The 22200-nt window shown below is 55.1% G+C and overlaps 6 protein-coding genes across 6 annotated transcripts; 3 read left to right on the top strand and 3 right to left on the bottom strand.

Annotated features, from left to right (window-relative positions):
- Positions 1 to 663: 663 nt before the first annotated feature.
- On the top strand, positions 664 to 1733 carry K452DRAFT_302950 (uncharacterized protein; the record flags this gene model as incomplete). Its single annotated transcript, XM_033542660.1, has 3 exons — positions 664 to 722; positions 804 to 1302; positions 1383 to 1733. The coding sequence occupies 3 exons, from the start codon at positions 664 to 666 to the stop codon at positions 1731 to 1733; spliced, it is 909 nt and encodes a 302-aa protein (XP_033391936.1).
- A 470-nt stretch (positions 1734 to 2203) lies between these two features.
- On the top strand, positions 2204 to 9634 carry K452DRAFT_322576 (uncharacterized protein). The gene is made up of 3 exons (XM_033544524.1): positions 2204 to 2658; positions 2710 to 7217; positions 7269 to 9634. The coding sequence occupies exons 1-3, from the start codon at positions 2367 to 2369 to the stop codon at positions 9264 to 9266; spliced, it is 6798 nt and encodes a 2265-aa protein (XP_033391935.1). The 5' UTR covers positions 2204 to 2366; the 3' UTR covers positions 9267 to 9634.
- A 1828-nt stretch (positions 9635 to 11462) lies between these two features.
- On the bottom strand, positions 11463 to 13106 carry K452DRAFT_292585 (uncharacterized protein). The gene is made up of 4 exons (XM_033541402.1): positions 12985 to 13106; positions 12774 to 12831; positions 12094 to 12539; positions 11463 to 12016 (listed from the first exon to the last, which is right to left on the bottom strand). The coding sequence occupies exons 1-4, from the start codon at positions 13030 to 13032 to the stop codon at positions 11840 to 11842; spliced, it is 729 nt and encodes a 242-aa protein (XP_033391934.1). The 5' UTR covers positions 13033 to 13106; the 3' UTR covers positions 11463 to 11839.
- A 2447-nt stretch (positions 13107 to 15553) lies between these two features.
- On the bottom strand, positions 15554 to 17179 carry K452DRAFT_302947 (uncharacterized protein; the record flags this gene model as incomplete). The annotated part of the gene is made up of 1 exon (XM_033542659.1): positions 15554 to 17179. One exon carries the CDS (start codon positions 17177 to 17179, stop codon positions 15554 to 15556), a length of 1626 nt encoding a protein of 541 aa, XP_033391933.1.
- Positions 17180 to 18618: 1439 nt separating this feature from the next.
- On the top strand, positions 18619 to 20203 carry K452DRAFT_237886 (uncharacterized protein; the record flags this gene model as incomplete). Its single annotated transcript, XM_033537628.1, has 2 exons — positions 18619 to 18909; positions 18974 to 20203. 2 exons carry the CDS (start codon positions 18619 to 18621, stop codon positions 20201 to 20203), a joined length of 1521 nt encoding a protein of 506 aa, XP_033391932.1.
- An 864-nt stretch (positions 20204 to 21067) lies between these two features.
- K452DRAFT_302945 (uncharacterized protein) lies at positions 21068 to 21959 on the bottom strand (the record flags this gene model as incomplete). Its single annotated transcript, XM_033542658.1, has 3 exons — positions 21068 to 21434; positions 21500 to 21621; positions 21681 to 21959. The coding sequence occupies 3 exons, from the start codon at positions 21957 to 21959 to the stop codon at positions 21068 to 21070; spliced, it is 768 nt and encodes a 255-aa protein (XP_033391931.1).
- Positions 21960 to 22200: the final 241 nt, after the last annotated feature.

The raw sequence follows: 22200 nt of genomic DNA, 5'->3' as shown, positions 1-22200 counted from the left end.
TTTTTGCTGTTTTGGGGGGTGGGAAGGAGGTATACCCGGTGGTTTAGTGCTTTGGGAGGGTGGTGTTTTTGTCTTCTGTGCACGGAGTACGGGGAGATGTGCTGTAATGATGCTGTAGGATAGGGCGTGTGTATATAATCTTGAGCTGCTTATATATCTAGGTAGTGCGTAGTAGTGACGGTGGACTGTACAGTTGACGTTGAAAGCTTTTTATATGTATAGCTTATAACACTCCTCTCCCGTTTCTACTCAAGGTTGTTCTTTTTTTCATTATATTTTTTTCTTTGCAAGAGAAATACTTTGAAGAAATAATTTATATATTTAGATTTATTTTTATATAAGATTTTCTATATCTTTATTTCTAAAACCTAAATTCCTAACACCAACGCCTAGCACAGCTACCCACTTCCGTCCCTAACAACTCGCTACTACAAAACTGCAACCAAATCCCACCTAATCAAGTATTTAATACCCACCAGAGCATCATCCATCAATCCATCAAAGCCCGGACGACCACTCCGGGCAAACGATAATCCGGCAGAGCTCCCGCGAGCGGGCAGGGACCACTCGGACCACTCGCACCAAAGCTTCCAAGCTTCCTCGCACCAAAGCTCCAAGCTCCAAGCTCCGACGCCAGCGCCAAAGAAGAAAAAAATAACAAACATGGCCCAACGAATTGCGCCGGCATTGGCGCGCCTCGCGCCCAGACACTCCGCTTCTCGGTGCGTGTGATTAATGGAAAGGATTGTGCCTGTTGAAAGCGTGGAAGTGCGTGGCTAATGGTTGCATCGTGTGGGTTGTAGCAGTAGCTTCGTGGCCGCGACGTCATGCCCGCGCCTCCTCTGCAGCACGCCGACGACCCAGGCGCAGGCGCAAGCTGCATCAGCTCCGTTTCTATCAGCTCCGTCGTCCTCGTCCGCAGCGCTGTCCTCATCCGCAGCTCCGTTCCACTCCGCCCGGCTCTTCTCAACCTCGCGCGCCCTAGCCAAGAAATCCGGCAAGGCGAACCTGTCGCACGCGCGCTCCGACAGCTCGCCGCCCGTGGCCGAGGCCGGGAGTGCGACGCCCACGGACGAGGCGTACGACCTGTCGACGCTGGAGGCGGCGATCCTGCGCGCCATCGAGGCGCTGACGCATGAGTTGGCGGAGCTGCGCGCGGGCGGCCGCTTCAACCCCGAACATCTGGAGAAGCTGCGCGTTACGCTGAAGGGCGCCAGTGGGAAGGATACGGTGCGCTTGGGGGAGCTGGCGCAGGTGATTCCGAAGGGGAGGGTGCTGGGTGTTGTTGTTGGTGATGAGGACGTGAGTCTGGCCTTGCCCTGTTGATCGTTTACACGACGGCGTGTGTTCTTGCAATTGTACTGACGGCCATTCTTTCTCAGCACATCAAGCCCCTGATGACGGCGATCCAGGCCTCAGGCTTCTCGCTCACGCCCCAAGCACCCACGCCCGATAACCCCACCACCATCACGGTGCCCATCCCGCCGCCGACGGGCGAGACCCGCCGCGCTGCCCTCGACGCCGCCCACAAGGCTGAGGAGAAGGCCAGTCTCGCCGTGCAGAACGCCCGCACCGCGCATAATAAGCGCATTCGTGCGCTCGAGGTCAAGCGCACGGTCAGGCCGGATGACGTCGTCAAGGCGAAGAAGCTGATGGATGAATGTGCCAAGAAGGGCCAGAGTGAGGTTAAGCGTATTGTCGATGGCGCGAGGAGGGTGCTGGAGAGTGCGTAGAAGGTGGGTTGGAGATGGTTGTAGATGGATCTAGAGGGAGGTACCTGGATGGGTTGGTTGTTTGTAGTGGTGGCCTGGGTTTGGTGGGCGGGAAGGGCTAAAAAAGATGGGAGCCTGCGCAATCGCATGTGCCAATCTTTTTGTGGACAATAAGTGCCTCCTGTTGGTTCTCTAAATCCAGACAGGGATCGACTATATCAAAACACAGTTGAGACGGGGAGTTGATGGCGGACTTTGATCACATTTACCAGTAAGACGCATTGACAACTAATAGGACGTGAAGTCCCTCTTCGAAGAGACCAAATACTTTTATCGAATATAAATATTATTTGGAGGGAAGGCGTAGCTGCGACCGGCTCTCTGTTCGGCTAAACTCTGGCTCGAGCTACGTACCCGGCGCGCCAAGCCTGGAGCGCGACTGATGCAGCAGCAGCAGCTCGCGACTTGCCTTCTCCGTCACTGCCTGCTCAAAGAAACCGTCTACATCCACACCCGCTCTCCCATAAAGGCCGTCGCCCATTGTCCGGCCGCGCCCCCACTTCTTTCATCCCCGTCTCCCCTTTCTCTCCGCTCCGCTTCCCGTTTCCCTGATTATGCGCTAGCCGTTTGACCTCACTCGACTTTCCGTGAACCATGGCGACGGCGGCCATCGACACGGCTTACATCGCCGCCTCATACTCCATACCCGAACCCAGCCTGCAAAACCTCATTGATGCACCCACGGCCGAGCTCGTGCAACAGCTCCTGACCAAGATCGAGGCCAAGGCGCACGAGTTCGACGAGGTCAAGGCCGAGAAGCTTCGCTCCGATGTCGAGCTCGAAAACGCCGTGCGAACGGGTGATGCCCGAGCGCGCGCGTTAAAGGCGTCCGTTGACAAGGGCTTGAAGGAGGTGGAGGAGGTGAGGAAGAAGCTCAGCGAAGAGGGTAGGCAAACCGAAGCTCAGTAGATGCCAGGTCGCGCTAACGTTTGTGCAGAAAACGCCCGCGCATCTCTCGAATCGGATCTCCAGAACCTGCGCTCTTCTTCCTCTACTTCGTCTACCGAGACCGAGACCCTTCGCACACGCGTTTCCACACTCGAAGCCTCCAACCGTGACACCCTCTCATTGCTCGAAGCGAAGACTACTGCCCACGACAAGCTCGCCGAGGAGCTTGCTGCTCAACAACAAAAGATTGTCGCGTTGCGCCGCGAAATCTCGGAGCTTGAGGACAAAAACCAGGCAGCCCAGAACGCGGCGACGAGCACCAAGTTCAAGCAACAGGCCCTGCAACAAGAGATTGATCTGTTAAAGCGTAACAATGACTATCTGGACTCTGAGCTGAAGACAAAGAGCACCGAGCACTCCAAGTTCCGGAAGGAAAAGAACGCAAAGATTTCCGAGCTGCAGCGCCTGTACGATGACGCGAATGAGAACATCGAATCGATTCGTCGGACCGAGGCCACGCTGCGCAGTCGCCTTGACGAAGTCAACCAGAAAGCCGAGGATTCATTGACTAAGATTCAGCAACTTCAAGAAGCTGCCGCGAAGACCGAGGAATCATTCCGCGTCGAGCTTGACAGCGCGCGCAGATTGTCGGATCTCCAGAAACAAAGTGCGGACACAGCAAGGGCTCGTCTGCAAGAAGTGCAGAACTCTTTCGAAAAGATCAAGGAAGATGCAGCAGAAGAGCTGGGCCAGATGCAGGCTGAAGTGGAGACTGAGCGGTCAGAAAAGGAGCTTGCGCTGCAGAAGATCGAAGAGATGGAGCTTCAAGTTGAAAGACTCGAGGCCGATTTGTCTGCGCGCCAAAACGCTATTACTGTATCCGGAACTCCTAGGCGTGCGATGAACGGCTTGGCAGCACCCGTCACCCCAGGCCGTGCCGGTTCCCCTGCGTTTGGCTCTCCCAACACTCCTCGCAACAAGGGCGGCCTCACTTTCACTCAATTGTACTCTGAACACTCTCAGATCAAGGCCGATCTGGACGCCGAACGCCGTCGGAGCGCAAAGCTGACCGCGACCATTGATGAAATGATTCAGGAGCTTGAAGCCAAGCAACCCGAGATTGAGGAGCTGCGAAACGGCCACCAAAAGCTGGAGTCCGAAGTCGTGGAAATGTCCGAGCTGCTTGAAGAAGCCAACAGAGACAGGGACACTGCAAGGAAAGAGTCTAGGAAGTGGTCGGGCCAGGTCGAGGGGCTGCAGCGTGAGAGCGAAATCCTCCGCCAGCAGCTTCGCGATCTGAGCGCGCAAGTCAAGACTTTACTTTTCGAAGTCCAGGTGCGTGATCAGGGCCTGGAGGCTCTGAGCGCAGCCGAGCAAGCTCAGTTTGAGGCTATGGCTCGTGGCGATGTCGAGATGGAAGATGCCGACGGCGCCACGGATACTAGCCGCTTCATCAGCCAACGTCTTACCATCTTCAGGAACGTTGAAGAGTTACAAGAGCAAAACAGCAAGTTGCTGCGCGTAACCCGTGAGCTTGGCGAACAAATGGAAGGTGAAGAAGCCCGGGCCAAGCAGAACCAGGCCGAAAGGGATCATGAAGAGTTGGAGGAGTTGAGGGTGAAGGCTGACCGCTACGAGGATGAGCTGAAGTCCCTCAACACAGTTGCTGAGAGTTACCAGCGTGAGAGGGATATGTTCCGCCGGATGCTCACCCACAGAGGCCAGATTCCTCCTGGTTCCGATCTCCAAACCATGTTCGGCCAATCTGTTGGACCCGCTACGCCACCGCCCGGTGCCTTCTCTCACAGCGTCGGCCCTGGCGCTGAACCCGGCAGGGATCTGTCCGACTACGCTAAGCTTCTGAAGGAGATGCAAAGTCACTTTGATGCCTACCGCAAGGAGGCGACCACCGACCACGCGATGCTCAAGGAGCAAGCCGATCGCCTTGCCAAGGAAAAGAGTGACCTCCAAATTGAAATCAACCGCAACAGCAGCCAACTTACCCTTGCGCACGAGAGGTACGAACTCTTGCAAGCCAACTTCAACCAGCTCAGGTCAGAAAATTCCGAGCTGCAGAAGCGTGGACAATCTCTGGCGGAGACTTCGGCGAAACAAGACCTCAAGACTGCGCAGGTGGCCGAGGAACTTTACGAAGCGAAGGCTCAAGCAGATGGTTTGCGCCACGAGGCTGCCAACCTGAAGGCTGAGAAGGAGCTTTGGAAGAACATTGAGAACCGTTTGGCGGACGACAACCGCGCTTTGACCGATGAACGCACTCGCCTCAACAAGATGATCGCCGACTTGCAGAACCTACAAAATGAGAGGGAACTCGCTGACTCCGAGAACCGTCGCCGTCTGCAGACCCGGATCGAGTCTTTGGAGTCTGAGTTGCAGACCGTCAAGCGTAAGCTGGATGACGAGGTTGAGGATGGCAAGCGGGCTACCTTGAGGCGGGAGTACGAATCAGAACAGAACAGGACTCGGATTGACGATCTGGTCAAGAGCTTGAGCAATGCTAGGGAAGAGTTGGTCGCTGCCAAGACGCAGCGTGACCAGTTCCAAGCCAGGGTGGAGGAGCTTAGGATTGAGTTGCGCAATGCCGAGGAGAAGGCCATAGCATTGCAGCCTAGGCCCACTCCACGTCGGGAGAGCATCCTGCCGAATGGCGAGGAAGGCACCGGTGAAGGCAATGACCTCAGTCGCGAGCAGGAGTTGGCTGTCGAGGTGGCTGATCTTAAGCGCGATCTGGAGATTGCCAAGAACGATCTCGAGGCTGCTAAGACACACGTCGAGCAATACAAGGCCATCAGCCAGTCTTCCGAGGAGGAGCTCCAGAGCATGAACGAAGCCCACGACCAGTACCGTGAGGAGATGGACCGGATCATCACTGAAAAGGATGCCAAGATTCACGATCTGGAGCAACGCGTGGAGGAGATCTCGACTGAGCTGGCTACGACCAACACCGAACTCTCCGACCTGCGTACTGGTCACGAAGAGAACCAGACGCGTTTCAACGAGCAGAAGTCCATCCTTGAAACTGAAATCACCCGCCTCAAGGATGAAAGCGACCGCTACCAGGAGACTGCCAAGCTCTGCCAGGAAGACCTCAAGGCTCAAGCAACAATCGCTCAGCAAGCTCAGCAAAGTTATGAGCAGGAGCTCGTCAAGCACGCCGAAGCTGCGCAAGGCTTGCAGAAGGTCCGCGCGGAGCACAACGAGCTCAAGTCTCAAGTTGCTGAGATCAGAGCTGAGGCTCAGGCGGCCAAGACCGCGCTGGCATCGAGCGAGGACAGCTGGAACGAGACCAAGAGCCGGTACGAGCAGGAATTGACGGACATCAAGAACCGGCGCGAGGATGTTAACAATCAAAACCGCATCCTCCACCAGCAGCTGGAGACTGTCAGCTCGCAAATCGCCGCCCTTAAGCAGAGCCGCGCCAGCCTTGGCGAAGAGGGTGAGAGCACCGCTACGCCGCCTCCTGGTGCTGGAGACTTGCAAGAGGTTATCCGTTACCTGCGTCGCGAGAAGGAGATTGTGGATGTACAGTATGAGTTGTCCATCCAAGAAGCCAAGAGGCTCAGGCAACAGCTTGATCACGCTCAGACTCAGCTCGACCAGACTCGCGAGAAGCTCAACCAAGAACGCCAGAGCCAGATCGACAAGGAGCAGAGCAACATCACTCACAGCAAGCTCATGGAAACTATCAATGAGCTCAACCTCTTCCGTGAGAGCAGCACGACTCTCCGCAATGAAGCTCGCCAAGCCCAAGCTCAGCTGGCCGAGAAGGTCAAGGAGGTCGAAAACCTCATGGCCACTATCGAGCCTCTGCAAACTAAAGTCCGCGACGCTGAGAACGATTTGGAGACGAAGGACGGCGAGCTCAAGCTTCTTCAGGAGGACCGTGACCGCTGGCAACAGCGGACGCAGAACATTCTGCAGAAGTACGACCGTGTTGATCCTGAAGAGTTGGCCGCCCTCAAGAATGAAATCTCCTCTTTGCAGACTGAGCGTGATCAATTGCTTGCTGAGAAGGAGCCGTTGCAACAGCAGATCGACAACATTCCGGAACAGGTTCGTGTCGCAAAGGAGGAAGCTGCCCAGGCTACCAAGGAAGAAAACGACAAGTTCCACGAAGAGCGCCGCAACAAGTTGATTGAGCAATTCAAGGAGCGCTCTCGCAACCTATCTGGGCAAATCAAGGAGAAGAACCAGGAGAACCAGGCCGCTGTCCAGGCCAAGGAGCAGCTGGCTCAAGAGCTTGCTGCTGTCCGCGAGGAACTCGAGGCCGCGAAGACCGCTCGGGACGAGGCCATTGCTAACGCTGAAAAACAACCACCTGCCGATGTACAGATGCAAGAAAATCAGGAAGAAGGACAGGTTCCTGAAGTTGAAGGTGAAGGTGAAGAGTCCGGTGTACCAAGCGCAGAGAACGCATTGCTTGAGGCTCGTGCTCTGGCCGCTGAAGCCAAGGTGGCCGAAGAAGCTGCTCGTGCGGCTGAGTTGCAAACCCAGGTGGAGAACCTTCAAAGGAGGACTCAAGAGCTTGAGTCGCAAATTGTAAGTATTAAGGACGAGGCGCCAGAACTACACATTCTAAGAACAATGCAGGGCGAGCTTCAACGAAACCTCGACACTACCACGACCGAGCTTGCCCAACTTAGGGTCACGACCTCCGCTACTCCTGCACCCGAAGCTGCTCCCGAGGCTGCACCCGAAGCTGCTACGACGGATGCGGAGACGGTTGAAATGCTCGAAAAGCTCAAGGCAGACCTTGCTACGGCGCAGCAGGAAGTCGAAACTCTTCGTGTTGCTGCGGCAACTGTTTCGCCGACCGCTAACGCCACTGAGAACACTGCCGTGCCTGCTGAGCCTGCCGCGCCTGCCGCGCCCGCTGCGCCCGCTGCGCCCGCTGCTGATCTTTCCGAACAGATTGCCGCCATCAAGGCCGAATCCGATGCTGCTCTGGAGGCGAAGGTTAAGGAGCTTGAGGCGCAGTCCGCTGAGAAGACCAAGCACGCCGAAGAACTGTACCAGAAGCGTGCCGATCAGATGAAGGCCACTCTTTCCAAGAAACTCACTGAAGGCAAAGAGACTATTCGTCAACAACTCAAGCAAGAGCATGAGCAGGCTTTGCAACAGCTCAAGACGGAACACGAGGCTGAAATTCAGCGCCTGAAGACCGAACACGCTGCGGAGCTTGAGCGTGTAAGGGGCGAGGCCCAATCTGGACAACCTGCCCCCATAACCGCACCTGCTGAGACTGCCCATGATGAGGCCAAGCCTGCCGAAGCTGCACCAGCTACACCAGTTGCGCCACCCACACCAGTCAAGACTGAAGGTGTCAAGGTCAGCGAGCTTCAGCTTTCTGATGCAGAGGCCCGTGATCTTGTGGCGACGAATGCTACGGTCAAGAACATTGTCATGCGCAACATTAAGCAGAAGCTGGCGGCCGAGGTCGAGAATGCTACCAACAAAATCAAGGAAGAGCAATCCCAACTGCAGGCCAAGATGGTCGCGGATGCGCTTGAGGAGGCCAACAAGAAGGCCGAGCAAGCGAAGGAAGCAGCCATTGCTATGACTGAGAAGAAACAGGCCGTCAAGATCAACATGGCGCAGAACAGAGAGAGGACGGCCGGCGCCAAGATCGAAGTGGTGAAGAAGGCGGCGGAGGACACACCCCAGCGGCCAGTTGGCGAAGTCTGGGCCATTGCAAAGGACGCAAAACCGGCGCCTGTGCCTTCACCACAGCTTGCGGCTGCTCCTGCTGCTGCATCGGTTCCTGCTGCAACTCAACAACCTGCGGCTCAGGCGTCTCCTGCTCAAGCTTCTCCAGCTCAGCAGCACCAGCTGCCATCTCACCCGCAGACACAGATGCCGCAGTCAGGTGCTTTGTTCGGTCGTCCCGCTCCTGTTCCCGGTCAACCTCAACAAGGCCAGCAACAGCATGGCCAGCAGCCCGGTGCGGTTCCCATGAACCAGTTCCAAGGTCAACAAGGCCAACCCGTTCCCAACCCCTTTGGCGCAGCTGCCGGCATTCCGCGCCCGAACACGAGGTTGCCTGACGCGCCGCTTGGCGCAGGTGGTCGACCCAACTCCCCCTTCGGCTTCCAGCCCGGTCAAAACCAGCCCGGTGGCTTCCAAGCACAACAGCAAGGCCAGACTCAGCTGCCTCTTCCCAACCAAGGCCAGGCAGCACAGAACACGGCGTTGCACAACCGGCCCCCGCAGCAACAGCCAGGCGTCGGCACCGGCCCTGGCGCCCTCCGCTCTATCGTCAGCCAAGGCGGCACGGGTATCCCGCGTGGTGGCGGCACAGGCATTCCTCGTCCTGGTGGGGGCAGAGGAGGCATGGCTCAGCAGCAGGGCCAGCAGGGCCAGCAGGGCATGAGTGCCTTGCCACGGAGGGGCGGCGGTCACGGCAGAGGCCGTGGCGGTGGCCAGCAGCAGGGTCAAGGCCAACAGGGCGGTGGCGATGGCGCGGGCAGGGGCATGAATGCTGGTGCGAGGCAGTTTGTGCCTGGCCAGGGGAACAAGAGACCCCATCCCGAAGGCGGTGATGGTAATGATGCCGGGAAGAGGGCGAGGGGTGGTGGTGGTGGGAATTAAAGTAGAGGGGTTGAGGGGGTGTCGTTGTTGCATTGCATTGGCATTTTAGTGTGGTAAAAATCTCTTCGTTTGCTTGTTGTTTGTTTGTTTGCTGCTTGCTTGCTTCTTGCTTGCGTTTTTAAAGGTTTCTTTATTGCTGTCGGGGAGGGGAGATGGGCGGTTGCTGGTCTGGAAGAAGGCTGCTGTGTACGCTTAGACAGTTGGGTGTGCGTGCGTGCGTGCGGGCGTGCGGGGGAGAGAAGAGAGCGAGCAATATCGGGCGCTCGATGCATCGTCGCTCGTAATATTAGGGAGCAGAGCAAGGCTTGGCATATATATGTAGGCTAGGATAGGATAGGATAGAGCATTGATGGTGGATACTTGGTAAGCCTTTTGTGTGTGTGTGTGTGTGTGTGTGTGTTTTGGAGTGATTCTGTTCTGTTTGCTGGTCGTGGGTGAGGTGATGTTGGGGTGTAGAGTGAACGGGAAGAATCACCTGCTTCTTCATCGTCTGTCTGCTCACGCGTTCGTGATATCACGTGAATGATCACTTGAACTTGTTTGTTTTTAAAACTCTGTTAGATTTGAAGAGATGGTTACGCAGCTAGCTCGTCACTGAATAATTTTATCTGATTATGAAAACAGATCCTAACGCCGTGGTTGTGCCTAGCGAAGGAGATCCTACCGGTCGTATGGACTGGATTTCGGGGCCGGCTTCTGGTTGCTTATGTTTTTGGTCTTTGTCTTGGTCTTTGGATAATTTGTGGTAGTGTAGATTCATGTTCCGTGGAAGGTGAGAAGAACTTATCTGGTTGTTTCTGTGCGCAATGCAGATTTGTTGATCGTGCATACGGCAACTGTGAGTACGACAACAAAGCTGTTTTGTCCTGCTCTCCTGATATTCGGCATTATTGCACTTTCTCTAGAATAGATAATGATCCTACTTCCCGCTTTCTTGAAAAGATTCCAGTTTCTACTATGGCTATTTTCTAGACTCCTCGCAACAGATCGTACTCGTTAACTAACTTCGGATGCGTAGCTTTGAGCTCCCGGAAGCGTTGCGTGGCACTGAACTAGTTCTGGCTCCTATAGCTCCGCTCCGGCAAACTGACGCGTAGTAAGTGCCACAGCCGTTCTTTACTGAGTCGTACTATTCGTTCTACAAAAGGCATAGTAAAAGAACTAATCGACTGCGTGGGCTGCGACCTTCAAAGCAAACCGTAACAACCGAGCAACATTACAAGCATAGCTTGGGGAATCTGTCATGGACGTAAAGGCCTCGTCAGCACCATAGTCTAGCTAATAGGCCCAGTCTCTTTACTCTCATTTGATAGTAATTATAATCATCATCATTTCTTATAAGTGACAGTCCCCGTCAATACAGTTTGTTGACAGCCAGGCACCATTCCATAATAGGTCCACACTCCTCGGTCAGCATCATTCTTTACTAATTCCACGCTCCCTCGCAATGTCTTCTATTGTCTTCTGCCGTGGCTCGAAGCTGGGGCTCCTAACGGGCGGAAAGTGCAAGGAGTTTTGCTGTGAGTGGCACAGAGCGGAATCGCTCATCTCTAGGCACTGGGAGAGCTCGGGTTTAATGATGGTGTTCGGAGACTCGTTCGGCGTATCTGGATAGTCGGGTGATGAAATGGTGTCGGCTTTGTTGGTGTTGCTTGATAAGGGGGAAGAGCATGGCGGGCAAGGTCGTCTTTCTGACTTCACCCCAACCCCGAGGACATCCGCTAGCGCCAGGTACATACACCATCGTCGTCATAGTTGGGTCTGCGCAAACTGACAGCAGCGATTGTCGATGGCCATATCCATGATCTGCTTGGAGTTGTGACCGAGAAAACGGTGCGAGTGTGACAACAACCCTGACGCCGGTGGTAGGTACCATTCTGTCACTCCTCGAGGAGGACTTCTTTAAAAGCTTAGTTCCCTTAACGAAAACCAAGAATAACAAACGCACAACATTAGCAGGAACCTCTGTTAGAGGAACAAAAAGTCAGGCCCGAAGGCCCTATAAACTTGCCTATAAGGCAGTTTCCCCGGCGTTGTGACAACGGCGTGGTTCGAACACTCGAAATCCAGGTGTTAAACCTTGAAGTGTTAAGGTACCTTTACGGTGGCCACTAAACCACACGACGCTTCTAACTCGTGTTCTTACTAAGCCGCCAACTGAGCTTATAAGGGTACCTAGCGCCCGTGGCTAATTGTCGGCTGCAGGTGTTCTTCCAAGCTCTTTCACTATACATGATTTGTAACTTCTTTTCGCGTTTCCACGAGCTGCTTCTAGAAAAGACTGTTCTTCTCCATGCTCTTTGAGGGTCGTTTGTCCTTGACCGAGGCTTTCTAGCTTCGTAAAGCTCTTACGTGTAGCAAACGTATTGACTTCCGAGCTTCGTCCTCACTTAAACTCTCTTGAACATCTTCTCCCATATACAGCATCGCTAACTCAAACATCATTTCGTGCTCGTTTCACCTCTACACCAACAGACTCCTCTGCTCTATCAAACTTCCTACCACCTCTTTAAATGCGCGGTCGGAGTCCACTATGGGGATCGTTTCCACACTCTCTGATCGTCTTCCTGAGCTCATTTCCCCCGGTACTTCGCAAACGCCTCGCCGACCGTCCCTCCCGCCTTCACATCCTTCATAACCTTCTCATCCGCCTCCACCAGCCGCGGCAGCAACTCCAACGCTTCATCCAGCTTCTTAAGCGGTATGACGACAGCCGCGTTCTCAGTCGGATCAAGCATAATGATGTCGCCCTGTCCATCATCAACATCGGCGTCCACAAAAAGCGACGCAAGAACGGCATGAGTAACAACAGAGAAAGCGCACTCACCGGACCAACAACACACTCCCCAACTCTCACATCCGCATCCAGCACCACAGCCTTCGCCTGCGCCCCAGCTCCCACCGCACTCCCGCCCCTCGCCCACACCGGCACACCGTCCTCCTCCTGCACATCGCGCAGCGCCTCCAAGTCGCGCACGCGGCCTGAAACAAGAATGCCCTGTACGCCGCGCCGCGCCATACGCACGGCGTTGATGCCGCCGACGACCGCGCAAGTCTGGTCCGCGGGCTGCGAGAGCACCACGATGGTGCCGTCCGAGACGGCATCCGCGTACGGCGTCCCAGCTGGGAGAGGCGTGCCTTGGTTGGTGGGGACAGCGGGGTTGGGGGTTGGGCGGTTGGGAAAGGAGGGACTGGGGGACGGGGCGAAGAGGATGGTGCTTGCGGGGGCGATGGTGCGGGTTTGGGTCGTGTTTGTTGGGGTTGAGATGGGTGCTGGAGTGTGTTAGTGGGATACTTGGTTTGCGAAGTATGGATGTGGTTGAGTGTTTTTGGGGTTGTAGGTGGGGGTGATGATTTGGCTGGTGTAGATAGGGGATGAGAAGAGAACAGCCGTATCAAGCACATCCTCACAGAAAAAAGAAGCTAAAAGAATAAAAATAGGCAATACTGAGAAAGAGGCAACAGAACGTCTCCCCTAACAAGAAGAAACAAGAAAATCAAACGCACCTATATCCGCAAGAAAGCCAGCACCCGGAACCTGCAACTTAAGCAACGCATCGCAGACCTATCCATATCCAAAATATTAGCACCCTCCCAAACGACCAAACCCCAAAACACAGCCTCCCACAGCGCAAGCGGACGCAACATAACGCATGTAGTCACATGCGTCCCACGCCCCCGCGACCCGGCGACAATCGGGGAAACGGAACAAACTTACGTCACAAGCAGAGTAAGCAGCAAGGGCTTCGAGCTGAGCAATACTCATTATGGAAATATGGATGGAAGTGTGAAGATACGGCAAAGTTTTTCTGGATATCAGGGATGGATTGTGTGATGGAGTTGTGGTTGTTGTTGTTGCATGTGCCAGTGCCTGCGGATGCGGGGATGCACAGCTCCGGCTCGGCTCGGGGCAGCGGCGGTCAACGTCACCGCCTGATGGTCGAGCGTTCTACCGCTTGTTTGAACTCTTCGAATTATTTTGACGGTTCTTGTGAATGGGTCTATGGGTGGCCTAGATGAGCTCTACTCCTGAGGAAAAGCAAGCAAAACCCCCACGTTTACAGCGTGAGATACCCGCCCACCCAGGCTTCCGAGCAGCCTTGACTCATTCTATGAGGTATACGAAGAGAAGAGAGACAATCGTGCTGTAAAGTCTGGAAGAAAGAACAATGCTAGGCCACTAGGAACCGTGCGACACAGGACGAAGCCTGCTGACAGTAGCGCGCAGAACTGAGCCGAGAAGTGAGCAGTTCGATGAGTGGGAGGTTGTGGATGCAGTAGACGGGCAATGTATTGGATTCTTCAAGGTATCTAACGCGGTAGACCGTGCTTATAAAGCTAGTACTAACTAGGGAACAATGTCAACAAAATGGTTTACCAGATAGCTCCACGCACTGCGGTATTAGCAGGCTTCAAAATTGCACTGACGATTCATTTATTTGGCTACAGGTATACTCCATCTGTTTGTGAAGGTCGCTCGGAGTTTGTGCTTTGACAAAAAGAAAGTCTGCTTTATCAGGGAGCAGTGGATGATTACACTTTTTGCTTACGCTTCCTTCTCCGATCACACATAACTACGCCATTTCTCGGACTGGACTTTTTGCTATTTCTACGCCTGCCACATCACAAGCGCACTGCGATATCCATCACCGCTACTCAAATTGCAAAGCTCTCCATATCCAAAATAAGTCCACAATCAAGTACGCGCACTAGACCATACACCAACCACGCACAGCCACAAAACAAAGACCGAACGACAAATATGGAGAGACAAGCCACCAAACATGCATGCCCTTCCAACAACGTAGTCGTCACAGCGCCCAACGATAGGAAATCTGTCACTGAAACGCCGCTCCGCCCTCGCATAAAACACCAGACCCGCATTGTCGTTAATCTGTCCGAGAAAAATAACAAGACACTATATGTCAGGCCGTGAGAGTTTGGGCGGGTTTATGCGCTCTTTGGACCGTTCGAATACGGTGGATGGTCTATCATTTCTCTAATACTGGGTGACTGCGTGGTGTGCTCCCTCCCTTGCACTTTTATTAATATGTGAATATGGCGAGAGCTTCGCGGTTCGCTGGTACTGGACATTATATCACAGGCAGCGTGTTTCAGATATGGTGGCTAGACAGTTGGAGGTAGTGCAGGTATGTGGAGGAGTAACGGATAGACGAGCGCGGATAACATAGCAGAGCTGGAAGAAGTAGAGCATTCCGTGTGAGGTAGCAAGGGCGAAGACATTGATAAAGGGTATATCATACAACAACGACCAAAAGATAAAGACTGTCTAAGAGCATAAGGCAACAAAACATTCTTCCGTCAAGCAAAGCAAACCCCCAGAAAGTCTACTCATCCAACCACAACACCGAAGCAAACACAAAGTAGCCCCAAATCTAACGGTCCCAGACAAAACAGCCACCAGCCCCTTCCACAATACCACGGACCACCACAGCGAAAATCCCGCACATCTTAAGCAAATCACAAGCCTAGCACTTTGATATCCAGCGCAGCTACATCACCAATACACAGCACGGCTGGTCGTCTCAAGACATTACACAGAAACGAGCAAAGCAATCACGCCGAGAGCATTATCTCTCGACTCTATTAAACAATATATATAACTACTTCCGTGAAGATAACAAGCCCATCGTATACAGAACACGTAGACGAAGCAGTTTCGCTTCCCGCACATCCAGTCGCCTAAAGCTTAGTATCGAGGGCATGAAAAGCATACACGCATAGAGCAAGGGCTCAGTAAATGCAACTACAAAGAGTACGCCAGCATCCATACACAACTTACTTTCGGCCGCGCGAGTAGAGAATCCGCATCCGGACGGGAAGTACCTAGTAACACGCAAAGGCTCCTCGAGCGTCTTGATGGACGAGGCGGTAGCTCTCTATACAAGCTTCGTTCACGGCTACCTCCAAATCAAGCCGTAGGGATACATAATTCACAACTACCATAGTATAAGAGTCGTAATCTCCATTTCGAAAGTGTAACCATGATCGAATCTTGACTTACTCAGTCCTGTCATGCCCAAGAGATTACTACGTCTACTTAGAATGCCCAAGCCCGTAATACGTTCAATTTAGTCGTAATTATAACACTTTTTCCATACCTTCGTGCGCCCTAGTACCTGCTAACGCCTATCCAGTCCCAGTCCGGCCAGTAGTTGTCCCTCGCACCTTTTAAACCCACAAATACCAGCCTCTAACTCCATTCACCCGCCCAAAGCAAGACTGCTGAAGATGGGAATTGAGAAGCAGTGGTTCAATGTCACCCCTTAGAACTCCATCGCCTCAGAAAGGAAGTCCTTCCAAGCATCCTTTAGTCCTGTTCGCTGGAACTTCTCCCCTTGTTCATCAAGAACCTCTTCCACGTTACGATGTAGCGCCGCAGTCGGTTTAAGCTCTCTTCTTGACCTAACAGCTAACTTATCGAGGTCTGCGCGCTGACTATCAAGGCCATCAAGGAGGTTCGTTAGCGCATTGTGGCGATCAGCCAACTCGTTCTGCAAATCAACTTTGTGCGCGTAGAGCGACTGAGCCAGTGTGCGGAAGGCGTTGCGCTCGGAGACGATGGTATCAAGGCGGGCTTGCAGAGCGCGCTGCTTGTTGGCGTGTTGATCGTCGAGGTTGCAAACATTGGCTTCGTACTCCGCTTTGGCCTCCTTCAGCGCTTTGCGGAGCTGTTCGTTCTCGCTCTTCAGGCGTGTGTTTTCGTCTTCGTAGACCAGTACGCTGGGAGGTGGTGCGTAGGGTTGAATCGACTTTCTGAGTCGTTTAGGCGCATGAGAGAGGTTTTCGCTGTTGGCTGAAGATGTACCATTGCGCTTGACGTTGTTGATTGAAACCTCGCTTTGTAGAGGGAGAGGAACTCCGCCCATTGGGGTGTCAGCATCGTGGTGTTGGAGGTTGGTATCAACAGGCGGAGGAGAGGAGAAAGCTCCACAAGGAGTCGGGGCTTTATGAGCATGTGTGACTGGGAAGACAGGCGAACGAGAACCGGATATGTCGTTGGCTGGTTGATCCTCAGGCTCCGCAGTGGCGTGAAGTAGCTGCTCAGGGGATTTATTGAGAGGATTGTGAGCCACTGGAGACGGCAGAGTCTTGGAGGCCCTGCGGTGCTGTGTTTCGGCGGCTGAAGTCTGAAGGGATGCCTTGCGACGCTTCTTCTTGTCGGCGAGTGGAGGATCGGAGGGTTGCTCAGATACCGCATCCTCTTCTTTGACAGTTGGCGCCTGGGTTCCATTCTTGGGTTGTGATTGCTCCATTTCAATACTGAGGCAAGGGATGTCCTGGTCCGAAGACTGCTGTACGTCGTCGGCTTCATGATTGATTTCACCGTTCGAGAGCAGAGAAGTGTCTTTGGCATGATTAACAGAAGCGGATATGCCAGTGTGGGACTCTGTAGGGCTAGATCGGTTGTTCCCTCCAAGAAAGCCATTGTCGCTTACACTAGACGCCTTGCTGGAAGACGCCTTGCTCGAAGACGGCGCGGGCGGTGCGGGCAATGCGCCGCAAAGCCAGTACTGACCGCCACCACGCTTGGTCAGCGCGACGAAAGAGGAATTGCTACCGGGCTCATACACTGGGCGTCCTCGGTTCGGGCGCGACGCAGGAATCTTGCCTTGTGAATCGAAATCAAAAGGCCAATTGCGATGGCGCTCATGAGCATTGTACACGCTCGATTGTTGAAGGATGTCGTAGGCGGCGCGATCGTCGAGATACACGTAAAGAGGTGGTTCATCTGCGCCCTTTTGGATCGGGTTGGGAACGTTGCGAGTGTACAGTTTCCAAGTGGGATGACCAGTCTTTCTGTTGCGATTCTTTTCAACCAGACCCGGGTTGGGATCGCCGTTCCCGTCATCAATCTTCCAAGTTGGACGTGAAGTCTTGCCGTCAAACATTATGGTGTTGCCAGCTTTGTCGGTCACCGGGTGTGGGGTTGGGGTTGGTTGTGGAGTTGACTTGGGAGCTTTTCGTGTGCGTTTTGATGCGGGCTTTATGGTAGCCGATGCCGCGTTCTTGTGTGAAGGTGAGGTCATACCGGGACGTCGTTGTAGTGAATGTGTTAACTCAAGCGACGTTGGAACCTTGCAGTCAGATGTGAAGTAGGTAGTTTACCGAAGGAGCTAGATTGGAAAAGATGTGATCGAAGTTGGAAGAGTAGAAGAGAGGTTGAACGAATGTTAATAAATAGACGGCAGAGGGAGCGAGTAGTGAATGCTAGAGCCACTGAGTGTGTGTTTGTCTCGTTTGTGCTGCTTTCGGGAGAGGCAGTCGCGACTCGACGACTCGTGATAGTGGCAGATGACACTAGTCGTAAGTAACACTCAAGGGCCTTCTTGCCAGGGCAATGGTCGACACGCGTCTAGGTTACGGATGGCTCAAAGGCAAGTTACGGGCCTGCACAATGTGTCGGTACGCATATACCCGTGAGTCCGTCAAAATTGGATCAGCGGGGAGCATAGATGCTGGGAGGATATATGAAGGTGTTTCTCGCCTCAGTGGCATACTCCTCCATGACTACCTGCGTATGTAAAGTAAGTATACCTTTAGAGCCATTCTCATACCCATGGCACTTTAATAATGCGGTTACAATGGATATAGAGCAGTGCAGACGAATAACTGTGCCCTTAATGGTCTCAAAGCGATCTTTGACAACACGGATCTCACGCCTGTGAAGGGCTTCGGGTACTGTTCGCCATGTATGATCTAGCTTTTCAATTATACAGATGGACCGGTGGCACGACGTATATACCTCAAGTCTATTGTAAGAAGTATCGACCTGAAACTTAAAGACGTGGCCGCACCGCGATGAGGCCGAATGCTGACAAAAGCGACAACATGGCTGGGGAATGGCAAAAACTCCCAAGCGAACTTGGGAGACATGACAGAGGACATACGCGGCAGATGTATCGCCAATGGAGCTTTGCATCCTCCTGCAAGGCCGGGTTCACGCGCTGTGGACGCGAAATCTCGTACAAGAGAATCCGACCAATCAGGCGCGTGGATTACCCACTACTGAGGGGACACGGCCCTTGCGGCAGGGCGAAGCGTGTGCAGGCAGAGCGATTGAGCAGCGAGCGGGCAGGAATGCATCGAGAGAGAGTCATGGATTGACCAGCAGGTGCGAGCTAAAGTGCCTGATCGATGTGCTGTGTCGAAGTCGATGATGTTGAGGGGAGCATCGGCCAATGAGGGCGGCCGCTAGTCCAATTACGAAGGCAAGTGAACCTTCAATCCTCCGCCAACCTCCACCCGCAACCTGCATAACCACCACCTACCCACCACATTGCCTGCGGGCACCACCCCATCTCACAACAACATACTCTCGGTCGCCACCATGCTTGCCCGGCACGCGCCCGCGACCCAGGTCCTCTCCGGCGCCACGCACCGCGTCCTGCCCTCGGCCTCGACCGCCGCCCGTCTTTCCGCCACTACCTCGTCGGCCCGCACCCAGCGGAGAAGCCTCGCGACCGTCCAGGACGCCCCCGTCCACCGCCACGGCGGCCTCAAGGACCAGGACCGCATCTTCCAGAACCTCTACGGCCACCATGGCGCCGACCTCAAGAGCGCCATGAAGTACGGCGACTGGCACAAGACCAAGGAGATTGTCCTCAAGGGCCACGAATGGGTGCGTCTTCATCAATGGCTGGGGCAATGCGTGCTGGACTCTTGCTGATCGACTTGGCGTACAGATCATTTCCGAGATCAAGGCCTCTGGCCTGCGTGGCCGTGGTGGCGCCGGTTTCCCCTCGGGCATGAAGTGGTCTTTCATGAACTTCAAGGATTGGGACAAGGACAACAAGCCGCGCTACCTGGTCGTCAACGCCGACGAGGGTGAGCCCGGCACGTGCAAGGACCGTGAGATTATGCGCAAGGACCCGCACAAGCTCATCGAGGGCTGTCTGGTTGCCGGCCGTGCCATGAACTGCACGGCCGCATACATCTACATCCGTGGCGAGTTCTACCACGAGGCGACGGTCCTGCAGCGCGCCATCCAGGAGGCCTACCAGGCCGGCCTGATTGGCAAGAACGCCTGCGGCTCTGGCTACGACTTTGACGTCTACATCCACCGTGGAATGGGCGCCTACGTCTGCGGCGAGGAGACGTCGCTGATTGAGTCCCTGGAGGGCAAGCCCGGCAAGCCCCGCCTGAAGCCTCCTTTCCCCGCTGCCGTGGGTCTGTTCGGCTGCCCCTCGACCGTTGCCAACGTCGAGACCATTGCCGTCGCGCCCACCATTTGCCGTCGCGGTGGCAACTGGTTCAACTCATTCGGCCGCGAAAGGAACGCAGGCACCAAGCTCTTCTGTATCTCGGGCCACGTCAACAACCCTTGCACTGTTGAGGAGGAGATGTCGATCCCGCTGCGCGAGCTGATCGACAAGCACTGCGGCGGCGTGCGCGGCGGCTGGGACAACCTGAAGGCGGTGATCCCTGGCGGGTCATCGACGCCGATTCTGCCAAAGCACGTGTGCGACGAGCAGCTGATGGACTTTGACGCGCTCAAGGACTCGCAGTCGGGTCTGGGCACGGCGGCCGTCATCGTCATGGACCAGTCGACGGACGTGGTGCGCGCCATTTCGCGCCTGAGCAAGTTCTACAAGCACGAGTCGTGCGGCCAGTGCACGCCGTGCCGCGAGGGCTCCAAGTGGACCTATCAGATCATGCAGCGCTTCGAGAAGGGCCAGGCCCGTGACCGCGAAATCGACATGCTTCAGGAGCTGACCAAGCAGGTCGAGGGCCACACCATTTGCGCTCTGGGTGAGGCTTTTGCCTGGCCCCTTCAGGGCTTGATCCGTCATTTCCGTCCTGAGCTTGAGGCTAGGATAAAGGACTTTTCGGCCAAGAACGGCGGCATGCCGCTCGCGGGTGGTTGGGCTCATGACACTGGAAAGAAGGGCGGTCTGGTTGCTCCGGGACAGTAGAGTGGGGTTTTCTCTAGGCAGAAAAGAGTGAGCATGGGAGGGGGAGAGGGGTTTTAGATGGGGGAGGGAAGCTGGATTGTACATTGACCCTGTGATTACTTGGTCGTTTTTCTCGTTTGCATTCTTACTGTTAGTTTAGCAATGGTTGTCTGTCTGTTTGTCCGTGTCTGGTTGTCTGTGTTTGCTGACCCGTTCCTCCACCGTCTGTATCGTACATACACTGCCCTGCCACAAACACCCACTCAGGCAGTCTTTGACCACACACGCACACACCCAACGACATCAACATGAACACAAGCCTAACACACCCACCCCGCACGCAGCCCAAACCCCTCACCCTCCTAAATCAACAATCAACAATCAACAACAAAACACCACAAAGGCCACAGCTGAGACCAAGCCTAAAAACAAGCCAAGCCAAGACAAGACAAGCCAAGAACAGAGCAGAGCAGATCAGTGAAAAGTGTGGTATATTGCCAAAACACGCCAAAACCAGACTCCTAAAACGCCACGAGCCGGGTTGTTTTTTGTTTTCTTGCGGTTCCTGTGCGCCCAAACGCCGTGCGGATAGTGGGTTAAGGGTAGAGGGCCTCGCCTCAAATGGGACCGCTGGGCTGATGGGCTGCTATATGGTGCAGGGAAGCGTTGGGGAGGGACTGTTTGTGTGAGGCGCGCTTGCAGGTAGTCCCGCTGGCGGGCTGCGTGCGCGCGCTTCCTTGCGGGACAGCAACAGGGCGACAAGAAGCTCTTTGTGCGTCCACTCAGCCCGCAGCGCGCATAGTCACGTCCATCTCAAGCAATCCGCACGCAAGCGCCGGCAACTCTCCCCCATCCTTCCTCCCTCCCTCCCTCCTCCTCGCCTCATCAACCCAAACAAATGCCCACAAATTCGTCCTTCCCAATCGCGCCATCCCCATCAAGATCAAACTCCTCAATCATAGCCACCAGCTCCTCCTCCTGCAGCCCCTCGCCCAGCTCGCGCGCCACGCGCCGCAGGTCCGCCAGCGTGATGCTGCCTTTTGCGCCGTCGTCGAAGAGCTCAAAGGCGCGGAGGATCTCGTCGCGCGGGTCGCGGGTGAGCATGCGGTGGGCCATGAGGGCCTGGAAGGCGGCGAGCGGGAGCAGCAGGCGCGAGGGGCCCGTGAAGGCTGGTGGGGCGGTTGTGCTGGTGGTGGGGGGTTTGGCTTTGGCGCCTGCTTGGGCGGGCTGGGTGAGTGTGGTTGCGGGGACGCTGCGAGGGGTGCGTGTTAGTGGGTGCGGATTTGTTTGGGGTTTCTTTGAGAGGTGCACACGAACCCGGTTGCGCGCAGGATGTTGAGGATTTCTTGTTTGGGGAGGTCGAAGCCGAGGGCTTTCATGGCGACTTTGAGCTCGTGGTAGTCGATGTGGCCGTCCTTGTCGAGGTCGAAGAGTTGGAACTGTCCAGATATATTTAGTTATTGTTCTTTACTGTCCATTGGGAAGAAGGCCAGCTTACTGCCTCGTTGATCTCCTCCCTCTGCTCGTCGCTCAGATCAGCTATATCCCCGCGCCCTTGCTGCTCCAAACGCTCCCTCTCTGCGCGCTCAGCCCGCTCGCGCTCCAACCGCTGCGCCTCGCGGTGCTGGTGCGAAGGGCCGGCGGGGGCGCCGAAGCCCGCGGCGGCCGACGAGGCGTTGAAGGCGTTGGAGGGCGCGGCGGCGGGATTCGCAGCGCCGGCATTGCGGCCCAGGCCGCTGGCGCCGTAGGTACGACCGGAGAAGTTGGCCGTCGCCATGAGTGTGGGTGGGAGGGTGCAATGGGGTGTGGGGGGGTTGAGCAGCGAGTAGCACTGCACTGGAGCTCTCTTTGTGTTGGCGGGGAGACGCGTCTGCTGCAGGGCTTGGCTGGCTGGCGCGCGCCGTGTTGGTGGAGCGTGTTGTGGCGACGCAAGGTACAACAGGCGGCGGGATACACACAGGGATCACGGGCGCTGCTGCTTTGCGCGTGGTTTAAGCTTCTTTCGACGCAGCGACGAA

Source organism: Aplosporella prunicola, assembly GCF_010093885.1.
Source record: "Aplosporella prunicola CBS 121167 unplaced genomic scaffold K452scaffold_56, whole genome shotgun sequence".
Taxonomy (NCBI): domain Eukaryota; kingdom Fungi; phylum Ascomycota; class Dothideomycetes; order Botryosphaeriales; family Aplosporellaceae; genus Aplosporella; species Aplosporella prunicola.
The sequence above is the reverse complement of the archived record's forward strand: the minus strand, read 5'-3'. Positions and strand labels throughout refer to the sequence as shown.